This window comes from Gymnodraco acuticeps, unplaced genomic scaffold, assembly GCF_902827175.1.
Source record: "Gymnodraco acuticeps unplaced genomic scaffold, fGymAcu1.1, whole genome shotgun sequence".
Lineage (NCBI taxonomy): Eukaryota > Metazoa > Chordata > Actinopteri > Perciformes > Bathydraconidae > Gymnodraco > Gymnodraco acuticeps.
Genome location: NW_022990943.1, coordinates 545,294 through 564,217, shown reverse-complemented (window position 1 = coordinate 564,217; position 18,924 = coordinate 545,294). Strand labels below are relative to the sequence as shown.

Genomic DNA, 18,924 nt, shown 5'->3' with positions numbered 1-18,924 from the left:
CACTCATTTTGTAGTTTGTCTCTTGTTTGTCTCTTTAACTTAATTTGAGTTTTCCCGGCACTTGACTGATTTTGTATCGCTTTGCATTCTGGGTTAACAGACTGGAAAGCGATAGGTCGCTTTTTCTGTCAATCAAGTAAACTCCTGAATGAAGTGGCAGGGAGGCCAAGGGAGGAGGGATCAAAACCTGTCTATTTTAACGGAGCTGGATTTTTTATTTTTATGAATGACTCGCGATCTACCAGCATTGCCCGGTCGAGGTACTGGGCACCTCTGCTCTAAATCAATTCACGCTCTTTTGCAAAACTGAAATCATTGCAGACAGTAAAGTTCTGTAAGGAATCTTTCGGAAAAGGTTTTGCAGTAACTGCAGGACTTCAAGGAGAAGGATCTCAGGTAATGAATGCAGTTTTGGTCGATGATGGTGAAGTCATAAAGTCTCGGCTATAAAAGAATATCACGTCAAACCTTCTATTTTTTTTCACTTGCGCATAAACAAATATGTTATTCTTTTCTATCAAGATGTCCACCTTAGTTGTGCGTCTTTCAGGAGCACAAAGGAGTATTCATGATGGGGAAGAGTTGCCTTAGGGGAAACAGAAGTCTGAGGCTACACCCTGTATCACACACACACGGACACACACACTAACGCAGCTCAACTTGTCTTGGCAGAGACAAAACAGCAGCGAAAGAAAGGGACAAAGGGAATGAGATGCAAAGCCTGGAGCCTTGTTTTCCAACTACCATAACCAATGACATGACATCAGCATAGAATTATTGAAAATCTATTGAAAACGCAATATGGACTACTGCAAAAGTAAAATCTCAGGAAGCTCAATATTTGGTAAAGGCTACATTTGGGTTAAAATACTATTTTGAATCAAAAATATTGGCGCTGGCAGCGATATCCTTGTCTACAGACTGAACAGAACATATTTGTCTGTTACAAATCCTCTTTGAAATAAATAAATACATGTTTCATGATGATGTGAAAATTATTTTATTTGTTCCACATCATGCAGCCCTAATTTCTGTCTTTCAGTGATCCCTACTTCCCTTTGTACTGAAATATTCCGTTTGTTGCACTCCACCTGCTTTTTGGCAAATAACATACCATCACAGATTGGTGTATAAACATCACACCTAAAGTGGTGTTAATGTCATGCTCAGCACCACGTCTGCTGAAAGGTAGCCGTTAAAAATGCATTGCATCTCATTCAGCATGCACTTCATGTCTGCTTAGAGCCGTGTTTTGAAATGCTGCTCCAGATGTGAGTCTGAGCGCCCCGCTGAGAGAGATGAATGGCTGGGGGGGGCTGCAGGCTACCTACAGGTTCACATCCTTAATGAGCAGAAGAGTCTGCTGAGAGCCAGATATGATTGATAGCGCCGCGACAGAACTGGAAGAGGGGTAAACGCAGCGAGGGCTTTTGATAAAGACGATGGGGCGGAGGTTCTTTGGCACGAGGCAAAGAGAAGGAATCTGGCATTGGACTTGCCCGAGATCAATGCCAGCAAGCCTTCCTCTTGTTACAGCCCGACTTCTTTGGTCTGTTAGTTAAATCTGAGCTGGATGTTTACTTCCTGTTGCGGTGCCCAGCTATATTCCACGTAACACACTTTTCCCTCCAAGGGAAACAAATAGCATAAGGTGGAATTCCTGGAAAATGACTCGGATGTTGTTGTTGGTCGAAGTGAAGACATAGGAGATATGTATTGCTCTTACTCCATCACACTTGATATGTTGGATTTTTTTAATCCGCTTTTAATAGTCCACTGCGAGTGAGTCAAGGCTTTTGACACTAAATCGAGAAGAAAGCACAGAAATGACAATCGAGCATCGAGGAGAGAATTACAACAGAAGCTCTGCTAAATCGTCCATTCAGGCGGCAGCAGGCAGCTATACAGGCCACTTCAGGATTTGCAGCCAAAGGCAGTCCCCACGAAATAATGAAGTGAGGCTGGATGGATGCCAGGAGGGGGGCAGCTTATGTCAGCCTGCATAATGTGTTGGACCAGGGTCTCTGTCATGTCATATAGGGAGGTATTGACGGGTTAATTCTAAACAATCCAGCAGTATCACATCTAATCGTTCTATTGCAGGATTATTGGAAATGTACTCAGTTCAGTAACAGTTTGCATCATTTTAACAATAATGTGAAATGTAATACACTTTTGTTCTTAATTTAAAAAAAGTGTTTTTGTTTTGTTTATGAGTTCTGAGATTAGAATCTGAATTATGAGATTTTTAGGAAAACAAATCTGACTTTTTTCACAGAATTCTGACTTTAACCTCCGAATTTTGAGTATTTTTTCTCATGTGGACCTAATTCTCTGACAAATGATTTTATATACAAACATTCATTTAAACACAGCCCATTTAACAATAGGCAATTGTTTATCTCTCAGTGTAACCCCTTAAGCTGATGGTAAGGGCGTCAACAAAATAAAAGCACTTGCCAAAATGTATAAATACATATAATATCATTATACTATATAATTTATCACAAAGACACACACAGTCGTAAAAACATCCCAGGCTGTGTGAGGGGAATAACTTATGGCGGCAAAATGCCCACTTTTTACCAATAATACCACTCAAGCTGATATTCACGCGATTTAAACATTAGTACACACGAGCTAAACGAATGTTATCTTACCTGTGTTGGTTTGTGTTGACCTCGTCCTCGGCTCCACACTTGCTTTGTGTTAAAAAATCCAAAGGTGCTTTGATGAAAAATCGAAAAAGTCCCGCTGAATAAACACTACCGTGTCCTCTGTGGCAGCGAGTTGTTCTAATTTTAGCTGCTAGCAAACACGCGAACCACACTGGCGGTTTAAACGCCACTTATGTAATTACTAGTTAATGAGCGAGTTGTCTAAATACTTATCATTACTCTCACAACACGCGCGCGAAGCATCCCCGCGCTTCCCTGGTCGTTTTTCTCTTGCTCTGTGCTGTGGAATTAAAAAGGTGTGTTCATGGTGTCTCGGTGCACTGGTAGTCCATTCAGGGCGGGAACCCGGGCTGCAGGTTCCGAGCAGCTCGTCGCTACGGACGGGTCGACAGTTAGATTTATGTGAGGCGGAGAAAACAACATCAGCGCCGCAGCTCCATCCCTCCCAGGCAACTACTGAGGAGGCGTTCAAGGACTGCTCGGAATTTACCCAACTCTACGAGTCCTACATTGTTGATAAACTCTGTGACTTATTATTAACCATTTCATTTAGTTAAGGGCAGCAGCTACTACTGTAAACTATCTAATTATATTTACTCAAGAACTGTACTAAAGTACAATTTTGAATTTGAATACCCCAAAGTTGTATAGTATAATCAACATTTACATTAAACTTGAGTTCCACCTGGATTAAATTCACAAGCTACCCTGCAGTATACAAAGTCATTCAAACTAGCTGCACCTTTACCAGCTTTGAGAACACTTTAATGAACAATCGTTATAAAACATATCATATATATTATTCTGAAATGGACCAACCTGCATAATGGGTATTTAAGGCTAATACTTTTGTACTTTTATTAAAGTAATATTTGTAATGGAGGACTTGTACTTGTAACAGTTTCCTGCTCTCTGGTACTTCTTAAAATCTCTAGAGTAATTCTTCCTCTGAATCTTTTCATTATTGATTATGCTGGCAACCAACAATGCATTAACGATTATAACTCTATTTACTCTTTTTTATTTTCTGACTTTATATTTCAAGCATCTGGTCTTCAATATGACTAGCTTTATGTATACCAATAAAGTGTATACATTGAAATAAACAATTGTTTTTGTTCTAATATTTATACACATATTGTATTTGATCTTATTTGTTTTTATTCTAAAATGTAGCAAAACCAAAGTCTTCTAAATCTTATTCTGATTCATTTAATATTGATATACATAACCAATATAGGTAACACGCCTCACAAACTTTGAACAGGGATTTTTTTTGTATTTTTGATTAAAAAGGCTCTTAACATAAAGCAACCACCATAAATATGAAATCAAACGTAATGCATTCATTCTCCTCAATGTCACATTGATATTATTATTGTTTACCTGGAATTCTTCATTATCATAATTCTGACAGTACTTTAAGGCAATCTAACACTTTTTTTGGACGGGTTGTGTAGAAGGGAAGGTTGTGTGTTGGAGATCTGCTCTGCAGGGATGTGACCGACAAAGAGAGGGGAGGGAGGGAATAAAGCCCCGCTCATCTGTCATGCATTTCCCCTTTGATTCAGCAGCAGCCACTGAGTCTTATTTTCCAGCATTTGTCCCCCTGGGCGCTTTGTTCTGCATTCAGCTGCAGAATGTGCTGGAGAACACAGTTCATTCTTCAAATCTCTGATGTTGTTTTCTCTCCTTTTACCTTTGTTTTCCAAAAGCTAAAACTACCACTGAAAGATTCTGGTTTGAACCAAGATGGCAAAAAGCAGGGGTGTCAATTCAGTCGGACATACTAATATCTGTTCATGTGATAACATAAAGCTCATATGATCAGCAGAGGAAACAACCCTATTAAGTGTTTCCAATTAACGTGCATTTTCGATTTCTATCGCTTTTTTAATAAAGACGAGAAAACATCAGTGTCCCATATGGGGGAGGTATCAGTATTTGTTGGGTTATTTTTGGGGGTTTGTGAAGTATTACCTTTTCTGTATGAAAAGTGCGATATTAATAAAGTTTGATTTAAATGGAATTTGGGCTCAAATAAAAAACCACTATATATATATATATATATATAAATAAAATATATATTTGTTTCAATTTCGGTTCCTACACATGAACTAATGCGACTTTCACCATTTCCCTTACATTAGAATTCTACAAAACACTTTTTTCCCCAAAAATATTTGTTATTTTTTACTTCCAAAAGTTACTAATTCTTTAATCTGTTATTAAATGAGACAGGCACCGTTAGTCCAAACTCGCCTCATAGAAGTTGAGAGTAATCTGCTTTCAAACAAGAAAAATCAAACATGTATAATATAATTGAAGGTCAAATGTTTTGTACATGCAATAATTGCTCCACCTGTTGGTTGTTTTGTGGCAATGTTAACATTTTAAAGGGTTGAATAACTGAATCAAGTGTGTCAAAAGCCCAAAACCTTTAGAACATACTGTATACAACATGGATGTTAGCTCATATCAACCCTAGTGTAGTTGTTTTATGGTAAATGTAAGTATGTCAGCACACAAACATGTTATGAAATGTCGTAGGACAAACCACTCCCAAACAATTGTTTTTCTTTTTTCTTTAAACAATAATATCACATATAAATTCTCTCTATCAATTTGTAAGACATTTTACAAATTAAACTCAGCCTGAAGTACAGAAGAAAAGTACAAGTACATTAAGACACTGTGACACCTTTTGAAAACAGTAAGGCAACCGATGCCCGCCTGTGGCATAGGTAGGTTCCAAACTAAAAGACAAAAAAAAATCACCAATTAAGAAAAGCTTAAAAGCAGAGGAATATAAAAAAAACTTGTCAAGGAATAAAGGCAAAAAACAATAGTGGAAAGCATAAACATTTTCTTTTAAAAAACATTATAAGTGGAAAACATCTTGTGTGAAAAGATTATCAGGACAAAGCGCTAAAATCATTAAGAACCAAGTATTTTAGTTTGTTTGTATACTGAAGCTAAAGGAAGGCCATAATAGTCTGAATTTGAAATGCAGCTGAATAACTAATTGTGAGAAATAACCACTATTGATGAATTAAGCGAAACATTTCAATTCCACTGAATTTATAGTACTGTCAAACAGTATTTTAGCAGTATTTCTCAATTGTGTGGTTGTGGTTATACATTGGTTTGTTTGTTTGGTTTGAGTCTTTGAATTTCAAAACCTTTTAGATGTCTCGGGTTATCCAACCGAAGTCTTATCAGGTAAAAGATTGTATTTTGATTGTTGAATTTTGGTGTCTGAATTACATTTTTCTTTTTTAACTTGAATTTTAGTTGTTTTAATTTTGGAGGCACATTTCCATAATTCACATAGATTAAAAAATAATTGTACACTTGCTTTTTTAAAAGGACAATTAGAAATACTACATTTTGTAAAGCTTTACAATCACTGGTAATGCAATTAACTAAGTTTCAGTTTTAGATTTTCAATTGCTCCAAGAAAAATAAAGCCATTTTGGCCTATTTTAGCTTCCGTACATTGGTAGCAAGACCTAGTGTTAACTTCCAGAAATAGATGGCACGTTAACACCACTAATAAGATGATGTGTGTTCCTCTAAGGAAACTCTCAGCCTGAACATTTTCATTTTACCTACCATCATTTATATATACACGAAGAAAGAAATTCAACTTCTTCACTGATGATATTATCTTGACTGTGGAGACTGGCTGCCATCTGACACCCACTGACAGTGTGAAAGATCACACTCTTTCCTGAACACCTTCTGTTGACTCAACACCATCACTCACCTTTTTCCGGCAGGCTGTGTTTAATTCATTTACTTAAGATCATATCAAATGATCCAGGCTGATCAAAAAAACTAATATTGCCTGTGGATTTTGGATTCAACGATATGATGTACAAGTGAGCTACTGCCACGGTGCTCTTCACTGTTGTGCTTCTGTTCCACACGGTTACAAATCATCAAAGGTTTAAACTTTGTAAGGTTGTTTTGATTTGAGCTCTCGTTACATTGCTTCAGAGAAGGGAGTTAAAAGAGGACACTGTTCATTCTCCTCTACAGAAAATAAATTAACAGAATAGACAACAGCAAACCAGATATTGCTCACAGGGGGCTTACATCCACAAACACAATTCCCTCCCCATTATAGATCCAAAAATAGATAAGAAAACATCTACTGTATATAAAGTATATGGCAGACAATAAAAATGGGGGTTATTTTGTGCCAAATCACGTTAATTAAATTCAGAAATAGTTACACCCAACGAGAAAATGCAGTAACTATCTATATCACAGCACCCCATACTGAACCTTTCCTGTCCACACACACACACACACACACACACACACACACACACACACACACACACACACACACACACACACACACACACACACAACACACACACACACACACACACACGGTAAACACTGCACAAAGCAAGCTTTCACCACAACCACAGGCACAGTTTAGAGTATATGTATTTTCTGTTGTCTGTAAATGAAAACGAAGTGAGAAAGTAGCCACAGCTTAAAAATATCTGTAGGACATTCTGCCAGTTTGTCAATGCACACTGTGTGTATTCTCTTCAGTGAGTGTGTGCTTTCTGGAATTATGGATGCAGGTCTGTGTGCTCTCAGGGTGTGTCTGTGTCTCTTTTTGTAACGGGTCCACTTACAGAAATGTATGAACTGACTAAACCATAAGGCAAAGGAATTCTGTGCGTGCAGCCACAGTGCTTATTAGCACCAGAGCGGGCGAAACAGTAACAGGCACATGTTTTTCTCACATGTACTGCTGTGATATCAGCAGCAAGTTATTTTTTATTCAAGAAAAATGTCATCAATTCCTTTGACATTCTCTGTGATGTTTGACTGGTGGATGGTAACTCAATATCGCACAACCACCAAAGTAATACAACGATCAAATGTAGGCTAACATGTCTGCCCATGCTTTGAGAAAAACATTGTGAAAATGCTTATTTCCGATAAATTACAGGTTTTCTTTTCTGATAAAGATATTGTTTGTTAAAGATCATTAGTGAAACACATCTTGTAAACACATATGATTATTTCTTCTCAGAAATAGCTGCTATACGCCATCGAGAGCACCAACCGTGTTATTTCCGATAATGTATTTTTTTCCCGATAGAAATATAGTTTTTCAAAGATCATTAGTGGAAAGCAGCAACATTATTGTTGTTCTCTTTGAAATCAATGCTAAACGCCAGCGCAGCACCAACCGTGAGATGTTTTGCTGTATTGCTGAGAGCGATTCATGAAAGTGTGGTTGTTCAGCTCAAATCTCTGAATTAGTTCCCTGAAAGGCCTATCCAAAATGGCCAGCACTTCCTTGGCCTCTAAATTACTTAGATGACGCCTCTATCCTAGAGAGTTCTGCTGGCTATATGTCTGAATTCAACACATCATTTGGAAAAAAATGTTAGTGGGCAATTGGGTGTAATAGAAAGAAATAAAAAAATATGTCTACGATGCGGGATACCATTCCCTACAAAGTATGATCACTTGGTATTGTATTGTTACATTTACAACATAGTGATTTACCTGATTGTTATACTATTCAATTCATGAAACTTCTCTCACTAATGTCTCCCTGTATGGTAAAGGTGTTCCGTTTTTGTTTCTAGCCCAAGACAACAAACAAGTAGAAGTGTGATAAATCAACACGCTCCATTTCCCAACGCATCACGAGTTGAATCACTTTGCGTCAACATTTAACATAATTATTAGCCCAACGCATCAAACTATGAAGCCCTTACTATGCTCACAGTTTAAAGCAGGCGGTTAATAATGTGAATTCTAACAAAATCTACCCTGGTAAGTTTTAAGTAAAACAGCGTGGTTTGGGCTAGACTAAGTACATTTTGCAATAAACGTCTAATGTTGTCGCAAGATGGGAAAAACATTTACAGTTAAAAGCCTGATTTGTTTCATAGAGTAATAAAAGGTTGCCTTGTTTGCGTCCGTATCAGGGTTAGGTCCAATTTAAAACCTTTTTTTTGACCGCTTGAAAATGTGATTGGGCCTGGATTGATACATGACGAAAAAGGTAGCTAGCAGCATTGATAGTAGCTTAAGGTCCACATCTCCTGCTTAAACAGAAGAAATTCACACTCAAAGAACTAGTGATGTTGTTTTCTCTGAGGCAAAGCATGGCACAGGTGTTGCCCTGTTTACTGATGTAACAGGAAGTTGCTACAATCAGCTAGCCAGTCAGGGGTAGGAAAAAGGTTTAAACCCTGTAAAACGTGATAAAAAAGCACTTCCCTGAATCAATAAATATTAATTTATCACAAGGCAAAAGTCTCAGTTAAAGGGAAAGTGTTAAGATTTGGCTATACCCAGATTGCAATCAACTGAATACCATTCCGTTAACCAATGTCTTTGCGAACTGCGGGGTAAAACGGACGGTAAGTGCAAATCGTAGAAAACTCTCAGGTCCTTCACCTTGCTCCACCTTGACATAACTGTACTATAGGAGCAACACAGTTAATGTGGCGACTGGCAGAACAAAAGTTATACAAGCGTGTTGGACAACTAAGATGGCCTTTGTCCGTTCTCGTACATGGCGATGCAAAATGGCGGACTCGAACGAAGAAGTCCCACTCTCAATGTAGATACACAGAGCTCATTCTAAACTCACGAAAACTAAATGATTCCTTGTTTCAGGTGATTTTACACTAAAACATAGATATGAATACTATACTTGATTTATGTAAGTATATCCCCTGAAAACTACACACTGGCCCAAATTTTTTATATTTTTGATATTATTTACTAAGAGTTAGCCACTGAAAAATGTGGGCATGGTTTATTTGAGGTCCTGGTAACAAAAGCAAACAATCCCACAACTGTAATTGAATTATTGCCTGAAATCACCTTCTTCTACTGTAAGTAAGCCACGAACACTTTAAACCAATTAAGAAAAACAGGGAGCAACAACACGTGAGTTTCATGGAAATGTAGAAGTATAGTAAATAAGAGATTTAGGTCCTCAAAGCCTTTAACAATGGTGGGGCAAAGTATATTCAAAAGGGAAAAAACGTCTACTTTTAATTTGAAAAGTTCTGGATTGTAAATTTAGAAATATTTTCTTGGTGAACCTTTAAATTCATGACATAAAGTTGTAGTAAAATGTGAAGAACAAAAAAACTGATGTTTCACATTGTAAACCTCTTTAGTAAAAATGACAGATACTCCTGGTGTCAGTTGTGTGAGCTTGAGGTGTGTATACACAAAATGATCCCTCTACTCAGAATCTGCTCTTTGAAACAGAAGCTTAGGTCATCACTTGGCTGTCCATAAGAATACATCACATTACTAGCCGTACTACTAATCAATGGCTGTCAGTGATTTTTCAAACCGTGCCATGAAAATGCTTATATTGTGCAAAGTGCAGACACACGTTGTTTTGTGTCTTTTCCTTCACCACCACTGACTGGTTCATTGGACGTCTTTCACATTCATCGATTCCAGCTTAACACATCCATTTCTTACCCATCTGGGAAATAAAAATGCTCTGTCCAGTTACCCTCACTCTTCACTTGTTCTCTTGCCGTTAGGACTCCAACAAACTGTGCCAGAGGCAAACCTGCTGTCCTTTAGACTCTTTCATCAGAGTCCAGTGGGTGAGCTCCTCCTCTCCGGAGCTGTTGAGGCCGAGCGAAATCCATCCGATCATCTCCTTACGCTTCATGCTGCGCTTGTTGTAGACGGAGAGGATGAGCGTGACGTCCGATAGCTGGAAAAGAGCTACCTGGAAGACAAACGTCTCTTTGTATGTTGGGTTGGGCTGTCCTCGACAGATGGATGTCTTACACTTGGACATCTCGTGGCCCATGGAGTTCAGTAAGGTCAGCTTAACATATGTATCTGAGCAAGAAACAGAAGTAGATAATTAAAGAGGAAATGATGTAAACTCTAATGGCCTGTGTCCACATAGCGCCTTTTTGAAACGTTCTTGAGAAAAAGTTGTTTTCCTCCTTGCTTTACGGCTGTGTAGAACATTATATAGTAGCTAGGGCTGTCGATCATTTTAAATATGAAATCGAGATTGATCACATGATTTCCACAGTTACCTCTCGTTTAATCTCAAATTAATCGCACATTTTAAATGTACCTTAGAGATATAGTTTGTTATACTCTTATAAACATGGTAATGGACAAAGAGGATTACTTTATACAAAATGTATGTTCATTATAATTGCAATAATCCAAAACAAAAATAGCTGTAGCCACAGTATTTTCAATGTATGCTATTTTATTCTTCTACTATACTTTATATTTCTAACGCTGGTCAAAAACCATTGTCGCAGCCTTATTAACGCAGCCCTAACAGCCCTCAGTAGCACAAACAAATAATACAATCCAAGGGGAGCGATGCTAGTTTGTCATACAACATTAATGATACGTTGACGAGATATCGTTGTGACAGAAACTATAACAAATATTTCTGCCGAGAATAGGCGCTATGTGGAAACAGGCCCTTAGACATGGTTTTAACTGATGGCACCTGACTTGAGTACTGGATCATTTGTGCAAAATCCCACTGTTTCCTCTTTGTATTCTCTTTGAAATTAAAGCATTACTGCACGCTGCAGCTGTGTTTCCTATGCAGCAGAGTGTGACCCATTTCCCCACAAAGCATTTGTACTTGTAATAATGTCACTGCAGTCGGTGTATACCATCATGACCACATAGGATGCTGCTTTTCTCCTGATCAAACACGAATCGCAGCTGTGAGTGTTCCTGATAACAGAGCGAGAACTCAAAGGGTGCGAACGGTGTTACTTCTGTCTTGTTGCTATGCAACTACTGTACGTCTAACCTGAAGTAGGGGGTCATGTTGAAGATATAAATGGACTAGAAAAAGTTAGTAATGCCTGTGCTTAGAGGATTAGGAGCCTCTTCTAAAACAGATGATGTAGCTAAAATTAATGATCCTCATCAGGAAGCCCTCCAGGAGCTGCTATTATTTCTCTGACTTTGACATAATGTCAGTGTCATGACATACATAGAGACTTTTAGAGCCCAGGGCAGTGTCCCAAATGTGATGCATGCCTGCTGCAAACAAATGAGAACATTCAAATACATTATACCAAGTCCCCTGATGCGGAATTGTAATGCGTCCACAGCAACGGTATTAACAGACATTGCTCGAAAACGGAAATCTAGCTTAAAAATCTTATAATCAAACACAAAACATACATTTTGTACAGATTGTAATTGTAACTGATAATATTCCCAAGCTGATTCCCTTCAATTGTGAGTGTAAATCAGTGCCTATTCCGAAAAAAAATCACTTTTTCATTTATCCGCGACGAGGAGAAAAGTAACCACTGGCATTATCAAGTGATTTAGCATTCACCGTTTCCTTTTTCCACTCCTCATTTCCATGCCCAAATCATGGATATAACTGAGGCACATCCAGCGGGGAAAGCAAACGAGGCGAGACTGGCAATCACAATGGCTCTTTGAGAGTGTTTCGCCCCTCGTCTACCGCCGCACTCCGTAATAATGCTGTGTATTATGTTCCTGTCTAAGAGGGAGTATAAGGAATGAATTGCCGAGGCTTTCATGCCGTCGAGTGCCAGCTGCCTTCCAACGCCGAGCTCACCGCCTCGAATCACACATTCAGTTGCTCTCTTTGACATAAAAGCACAGTGGAAAAAATAGCCTTGATTTCTTTTTTGACTGCTGCTGAATGGGCTCTGTAGAGCTGTGGATGTCTTAAGTGGTCAGTAGCGGTGATGCATGGCTCTTTGGTATTGTTGCTGAATGAGAGGGGGCTGCGACTGATGATTAACTTGACTTGTCGCCTCCGTACTGTTTTGAAATGATAGAAAAAGGAGCTCTGAAATTGCTCCGCATCTTTCACCACGCTCTTTCCACTTTGTAACAAAGTCAATCAAGGCCTTCATGAGGATTTTGCACAAAGATTTTTCCCTGTTAGCAGATGTGACTATTTTCTAAATGAAATGTGGATTCGGAATGTGGATATGCTATTCAGGAAAGCACAAACAATATAAAAATCTGGCAGATAGTTATTAGTTACATGAATAAAAGGAACGCAGCAATTAATGGGAGGACCGGGCAGTGTGTCTTCCAGATGAATATGGATCTCTCTGTTCCTTTTCTGTTTCAAATGCTGGCAAGCAGAACTGTACAATGTTAAATTATAACCAAAGCATGCAGAAGTGTGCTGTTAGAATAAAACCAGCAGTGGATGACGCACAGCTTTTCCTTCTAGCTGGAGTTAGCATCCTAAGTGTTACTTCTGAGGTAAAACATAAAAGACTTGCAGGCATCACGAACACGAGAGTAACACAACACCGGTAGTGAGAGTGGTAGCAGGGGTCGTGCAATACATTCAGTACACATTAAAGAACAAAGGGACAGGCGCTACAGCAGCAGCTATCTCCATGGATACGTGTTTGTATAGGGTGCGAATGTAAAGCATGTAATGCTATGGTTTTCTTTGAAAAGTAATTTTGATTTAGTACCATATTTTACTTTCTGAAACAAGCATTATGTATCTTTTGCCGAGAGTTTGATGAGAAGAATTGATACAACTCTTGTGTTTGTATGCTATGTACGCAGCAACAGCCAGGAGACTGTTAGCGTAGCTTAGCATAAAGACTGGAAGCAGTGAAAAAAGCTAGCCCAAATCTGTAATTAATTACCCATCCACCAATAACTCAAAAGCTCTCAAATGAAATGATGGTATCCCTCATGACTAATTCATCCCAAATGATGATGTTATTTTGTAGTCCAACCCGGAAGTTAGCATCACAACATGATACCATGATAATGTCCACTCAAAACAAAAATCACGGTCAGATGGCTGGGTGTTACCACTGCTAAGCTAAAGGTGGCTAATGTTGGGCATGAAGACTTTGTAAGTCTAATTTATCCAATTGTTAGCAACCGCTGTTTTATGAAAAATAGAAGGTTCAGACATTCACGCAGTGGGGTATTTACTGACATATTGTAGAAAAAAGTGTGAACATCTCTTATGCCTCTGTTAACCACAAATCATATTTCACGCAATTACTAAAATTAAAAACAGATTCAAGAACATTACAGAAAGTGGTTGAATACTAACTGATTTTCAGGTTTTAAGACTAATTCCTGCACCATTCAATTGATCTTTTGATTTATAACTCTCTAAAACTGATATGCTTATTTCTTATAATGTTGAACTGTTGCTTAAAGTAAAACAATTATAATAAGTTGACAAGCTCTTGTGCTAAATGTCTATGTTTTCCTCGTAAATAATTTATTAACAAAAGATAGTTTCATATTTTAAGGGAAACCAGATAAGTAAATAAAATAGTTAGAAATGTAAACTGGGTATATTACATGTACAAATGGACAATTGGAAAAGTGTTCCATGAAGCATCCATGAAGATAGTATGAAATGGTCGACAGCGAAAGCATCTCACTATGCGGCAGGGACAGAGACTCACCTCTGATTATATAAACCTGTCCACCTATCAAGTGTTTTTAGACAACAGAACAGCCCGTCTGACAACAAGGGTTTGGACAGCAGTAAGAAAAAACAACAGACCAAGATGTCAAAAAGGTAGTAGGGTTAGAAATATCAGGAGCAGACATGACAGAAGATGTAAGGGAAGAGAAACAGGGTCATTAGGCCACAACATCATACAAAGTTCAACAGAGGCGTTTGAACCTAGACCCCTGAAAACTGAGCAGGAAACAGGGATCAAACCGGAGGGAAACTGAAAGCAGGTAGAGCACTAATATAGGAATAGGTTTTTATACTTCTGTCTGGATCATTCTTAGTTGAATAAATGAACGTAAATAAACATATATTTCTTATACATTTAACAAAGGTCTTTCACATTAGCTTGGACCACATTCAAGTTTCTTGTTTTTTCTACACTGAAAAAGCTGAAACGTTGGCTTTAATTAATGTATTATGTATATTTCACATAACTGTATTAGGTTAGTTGAAAGCAATAATATTAAGTTTAAATACAAAATATTAGGAAATCTATTGACATAAAATATTTAATTAACGTAAACGTTTCAGTGTTTTCAGTGTAGTGTGAGAGAACCATTTACAATTATACCAATTCAAAAAGGTTTTTTACTGACAGTAAAGTTGATCACTTCAAGGGTTGTCATAAAAAAACACATTTATTAGTTTGGTTTGCTAATCTGTAAAAACATTTTGAATAAAGTTGGTGTAGAAAAAAACATGATTAATTGTTGTTACATTTGCTGTACGATCCGTGGTGGCAAAACAAATTAAAACTAGCAATACTAACAATCACTGGTAAAATGTACCATTTTAGAATCATATTAAATTCCTGGATTCTGATGATAACATTTTATGTTACTTTGTATACTTCTGTTGAATATTCCCCTAAGTACTGTATATGTCAAAGTGTATTTATTAGTTGATTTATATGTTGTATGGCCTAATAATCTGAATCTGTAAAGTTACTAAAGCTGTCAGATATTCCGAAACTATTTGAAAAAATGATTTACACTCCTCATCACTCTTTTGGCAGTGACTCAAATAAAAACGTTTTAGGGTACTTACTGGGTGGCTTGTTGGCTGCCAGGTTTTTAAAATGGATGCCTTTGATGATCTCCACGGAGAGACGTCCTGTCGTGGCGTTGTACACCAGGCCCACGAGGATCTCCGGTGTTGAGGTCTGACTGACAGACTGGAATGATGAGGCGCTCTCACTGCACGTCATATCGGAAAGGCTGACCTGGGAATCACCACCCTGTAAATGTTGGCAGGCATTTAGTTCATTATTTAGTTCAGTGGTTCTCAAATGGGGGTACGCAGACCCCTAGGGGTACGTTGGAGTACTGCATGGGGTACGTGAGATTTATTTTATGTTAATGAAAACAAAAGTGTGGGTTTTATATTAATAGACTAGAGTTGTACATATTTCAAACACGAAGTGTAATAACTGCAGTTTGCCTCCCTGTCAGAATGACAAAGATCCTCAGTGAAGCACAAGCCCATGTTTCTCACTAAATTGTAAGTACAACTTATTAAAAAGATCAGTTCAATGCAACTAATGTCGTCTTAGTGTTATTGCATGATATTAAAATTGGTTGGCCATGAATTTAGTGATGGATTGTAAACATTTGAAATGTAGCATTTAAGTGTTTCTCAGTTACAAGGTTGTTACAAGACACTGATGGTACAAGGCTGTACCTCTTTATATAGACTTTTTCCCCCTAACAAATAGTTTTTGCGCTGATCAGGGGGTACTTGGCTGCATTTTTTTTTCAAAGGGGGTACATTATTGAAAAAAGTTTGAGAATCACTGATTTAGTTCACTGTATTTATAAGGAAAGTCAGGGTCAAAATTCCCCTATCTAGTTCAATATTGAGAATGTTCATTTGTTTTACCTTGTTCTGAAATCCTAAACAGGTCTTACCGTGAGAGCACAGCATGGGTCCAATATGACGGGCACAGACATTTTGCCCTGAAGGTTGAGCTTGGTAAGGTAGAACATCTTCTCCCCGAGCACCTTCTCCTTCTTCATCCGCTTCATACTGTAAAGGCGGGAAATCGGATGGCGTAGTTGCTGATCATCTCTGACTCCACGTGGCTGAAGCGGAAGGTCTCGGTAAAGATTGGGCAGGGGCCTCTCTGGATTCCTGTCTTGGCTCTCTGCTTCTTGGTGGGCAGCAGCACCAGGTGGACCTGCCAGGAGATGTTGCCCGTGCGTTTCAAGGCGGGAAGATCCGACACTGCCATGATGGTAATGGCCAGCTGCTGGTCGTCTGAGTCAAAGTCAAACACAACGTCCAGAGTGCCATATTTGGCAACTGAATCTGGTTCATAACCTTTAGGGAGCTGAGCTGCTGATCCACGGGCTGACATGTCCTGAAATAACCAATAAACATGTTCAATGTGCAATAAAAAACTCAATGTAAATGTTTGCTTTATTTCAATTCGGTGTCGTACACTGTGAACACTTGTGCAGTTTATTTTTTGAACAAGGATGTATAAAGACAACTTGATACAAATTGGAAGCGGGGCCCTTTTCATCACTAGGAAAGTTTCCCTCTGGCGCATGAAGCCAAAATGGCCTGACTCTGGAGAACTAATTTACTCATCCAGGGAACTGGGCCCATAGAGCATGTGCACTTGCAATTCCATTAAGCCCCGCCTCCAATCAGCTGTCATAAGGACATAACGGCTCGGTCAAATGAATGGCAAGGGAAAATAACTCTGGATTTGATTTTAGGATCTAATTATACAATTAATGGTTATTCAAGTGTTAGTATTCGGAAGTTGATTTAGCTTAAAATATTTATAAAAACAGTAACAGTAACAGACTCTTTCCCAATGTAATTCAATGGGAAAATGTATTTTAAAGATCTCCTATCATGCTATTTTTAGGCATATATTATGGCTATAAGATATATCAAAATATATAAAAAAACATATCTACTGTACAGATCATGAATTTTAGACATCCCTCATATCCCTCTGTTTCAGCCCTGTTTATGGCGCATTTCCACTGCAGGGCCTCGCGCGGCTTAGTACGGTATAGTTAGGCCTTGGTAGGCCAGGCTCAATATATGCTGCGTTACCATTACAGTTTAGGAACTGGGGTAGTAACTATAGTAACGCAGTGTAGGCGGAGCCGTGACGTCATCTTCAATGCGAAACACAGAGCTCACAGCTCCTCATATCTGTTCAGAAACTAGACAAAAGTTAAACAAGTACAAACCACAGACTGTCTGTGTCATGGCGCATACAGTCGCTGGTTTATTTATGTCTGTATAGGCCGTTGTTGTGAGTGTGGACGGTCGGAGCATACACTGCGTTAGCTTAGCCGATCTCCATTTAGAAAACACGCATTTTAAAAGGTTTTTCGCCTGCCGTCTTGTCTGCAGCAATCGTCTCTAGCTGAATCGTCTCTAGCTGAATTTTACCATGCTTTGCATTGAGAAACACCTAAACACTTAAAAAACAGCAAATGTAAATAGAAGAAGTATGCAAATTAAGACTCTTAGGTACATCCTGCATCCCTGGTATTTACCTCTGGGCTGAGGACAGCTGTACTGTCACTGGGTACGTCCTCTTCGTAGCCCCTGTGGAAGTTACTCTCAGAGTCGTGGCCGTCGCTGCACTCACTGGGGCATTTGCCAAAGCACAGGTGGGGACTGCCGCTGGTGTAGGACAGATCACACTTTGCGTCTCCCAGGTCCGACAGCGTGCAGGACATCCTGGGGGAGCCGTTCTCATCCTGATAGGGCGGAGGCTGAAGCTCATCCAGCGGCGGAGTTCGGCGCATCCTCTGGATGCAGTTGGCTGCTTGGGAGAAAGTCAAGAAAGAGATGGAGGATCACAATTATGAACATATTTTTTATGTATCATATGATGATATGATAGAACGTACAGAGATCCCTTCTAGGGTAGAGGAAAGTGACATACACCAGTTTGAATTGGTAAAATGACAAGCATTTATTTACACACAAGTTAAACAAAAAGGCAAGCAAACGGCGGGGTACAAACAAAAGGGGCCAAAAGGGCGCAGGCTAATCTAAGGAACAAACAGAAGGAGGACTCTAACAAAATGAGCCTATTCAAACGACAAATAAATAAACATAATAAACTAAATAACCCTCACTGTCACAGTGGTACAAACTAATAAAGGAACTGAGCAAACACAGCGATACTACCAAACAACAATCCAATGATGCTAAGCTAACCAAGGTAAATCTAATGTTACACGAGTTAACCACGGTTAACAGGTTTAGTATACAAACGAAGAGCATGTAGCGAGAGGCGTCTGTTCCCGCAACAGAGCCTCCAGAGTGATCACAGTCCACTGGCTTTGTAGTCGTCTCCAGAAGGTGTGCGCTTGGATTGGAGTGCGTCAGCCCAGCGTGCTCCAATCACAATCTTCGGGAGGCGGACCAGGAGATGGCAGCCAATGACGTGAGGGCAACCACACAGCTCATTTACATAGAACACACACAGCTGAAAACACTCACATACAGATTAATGAGCAGGTAGAAGGCAGAGTCCGTAACACCCCCCCCTTAAGATACAAACCTATAGTTTTGTAAACCAAAACACACTAACAAATCTACCTAATAACACACAAGAACATCACTAACCAACCTGGACAATACATCGGCCAATGCGTTCTCCGAGCCCTGTTTAAGACGGATGTCTTATTTTGTAGTCCCGCACGATCAGAGCCCATCGCATGAGACGCTGATTGTGCT

At 39.0% G+C, this 18,924-nt stretch overlaps 2 protein-coding genes across 2 annotated transcripts in view; both read right to left on the bottom strand.

Moving 5' to 3' along the window:
• sertad4 (SERTA domain containing 4) overlaps positions 1 to 3,121 on the bottom strand; it is a 51,296-nt gene extending 48,175 nt beyond the window's left edge. The window contains exon 1 of the mRNA XM_034234762.1: positions 2,661 to 3,121. The gene's annotated coding sequence lies outside the window, so the exon portion shown is untranslated. The remainder of the gene's footprint in view (positions 1 to 2,660) is intronic.
• A 2,127-nt stretch (positions 3,122 to 5,248) lies between these two features.
• The window catches only part of LOC117558509 (synaptotagmin-14-like), a 90,967-nt gene continuing 77,291 nt past the window's right edge, over positions 5,249 to 18,924 (bottom strand). Inside the window, 7 exon segments of the mRNA XM_034234753.1 lie at positions 5,249 to 10,553; positions 14,150 to 14,186; positions 14,188 to 14,207; positions 15,253 to 15,442; positions 16,113 to 16,241; positions 16,244 to 16,564; positions 17,730 to 18,001. Coding sequence (XP_034090644.1) covers positions 10,240 to 10,553; positions 14,150 to 14,186; positions 14,188 to 14,207; positions 15,253 to 15,442; positions 16,113 to 16,241; positions 16,244 to 16,564; positions 17,730 to 18,001 — 1,283 coding nt within the window. The 3' untranslated portion in view covers positions 5,249 to 10,239.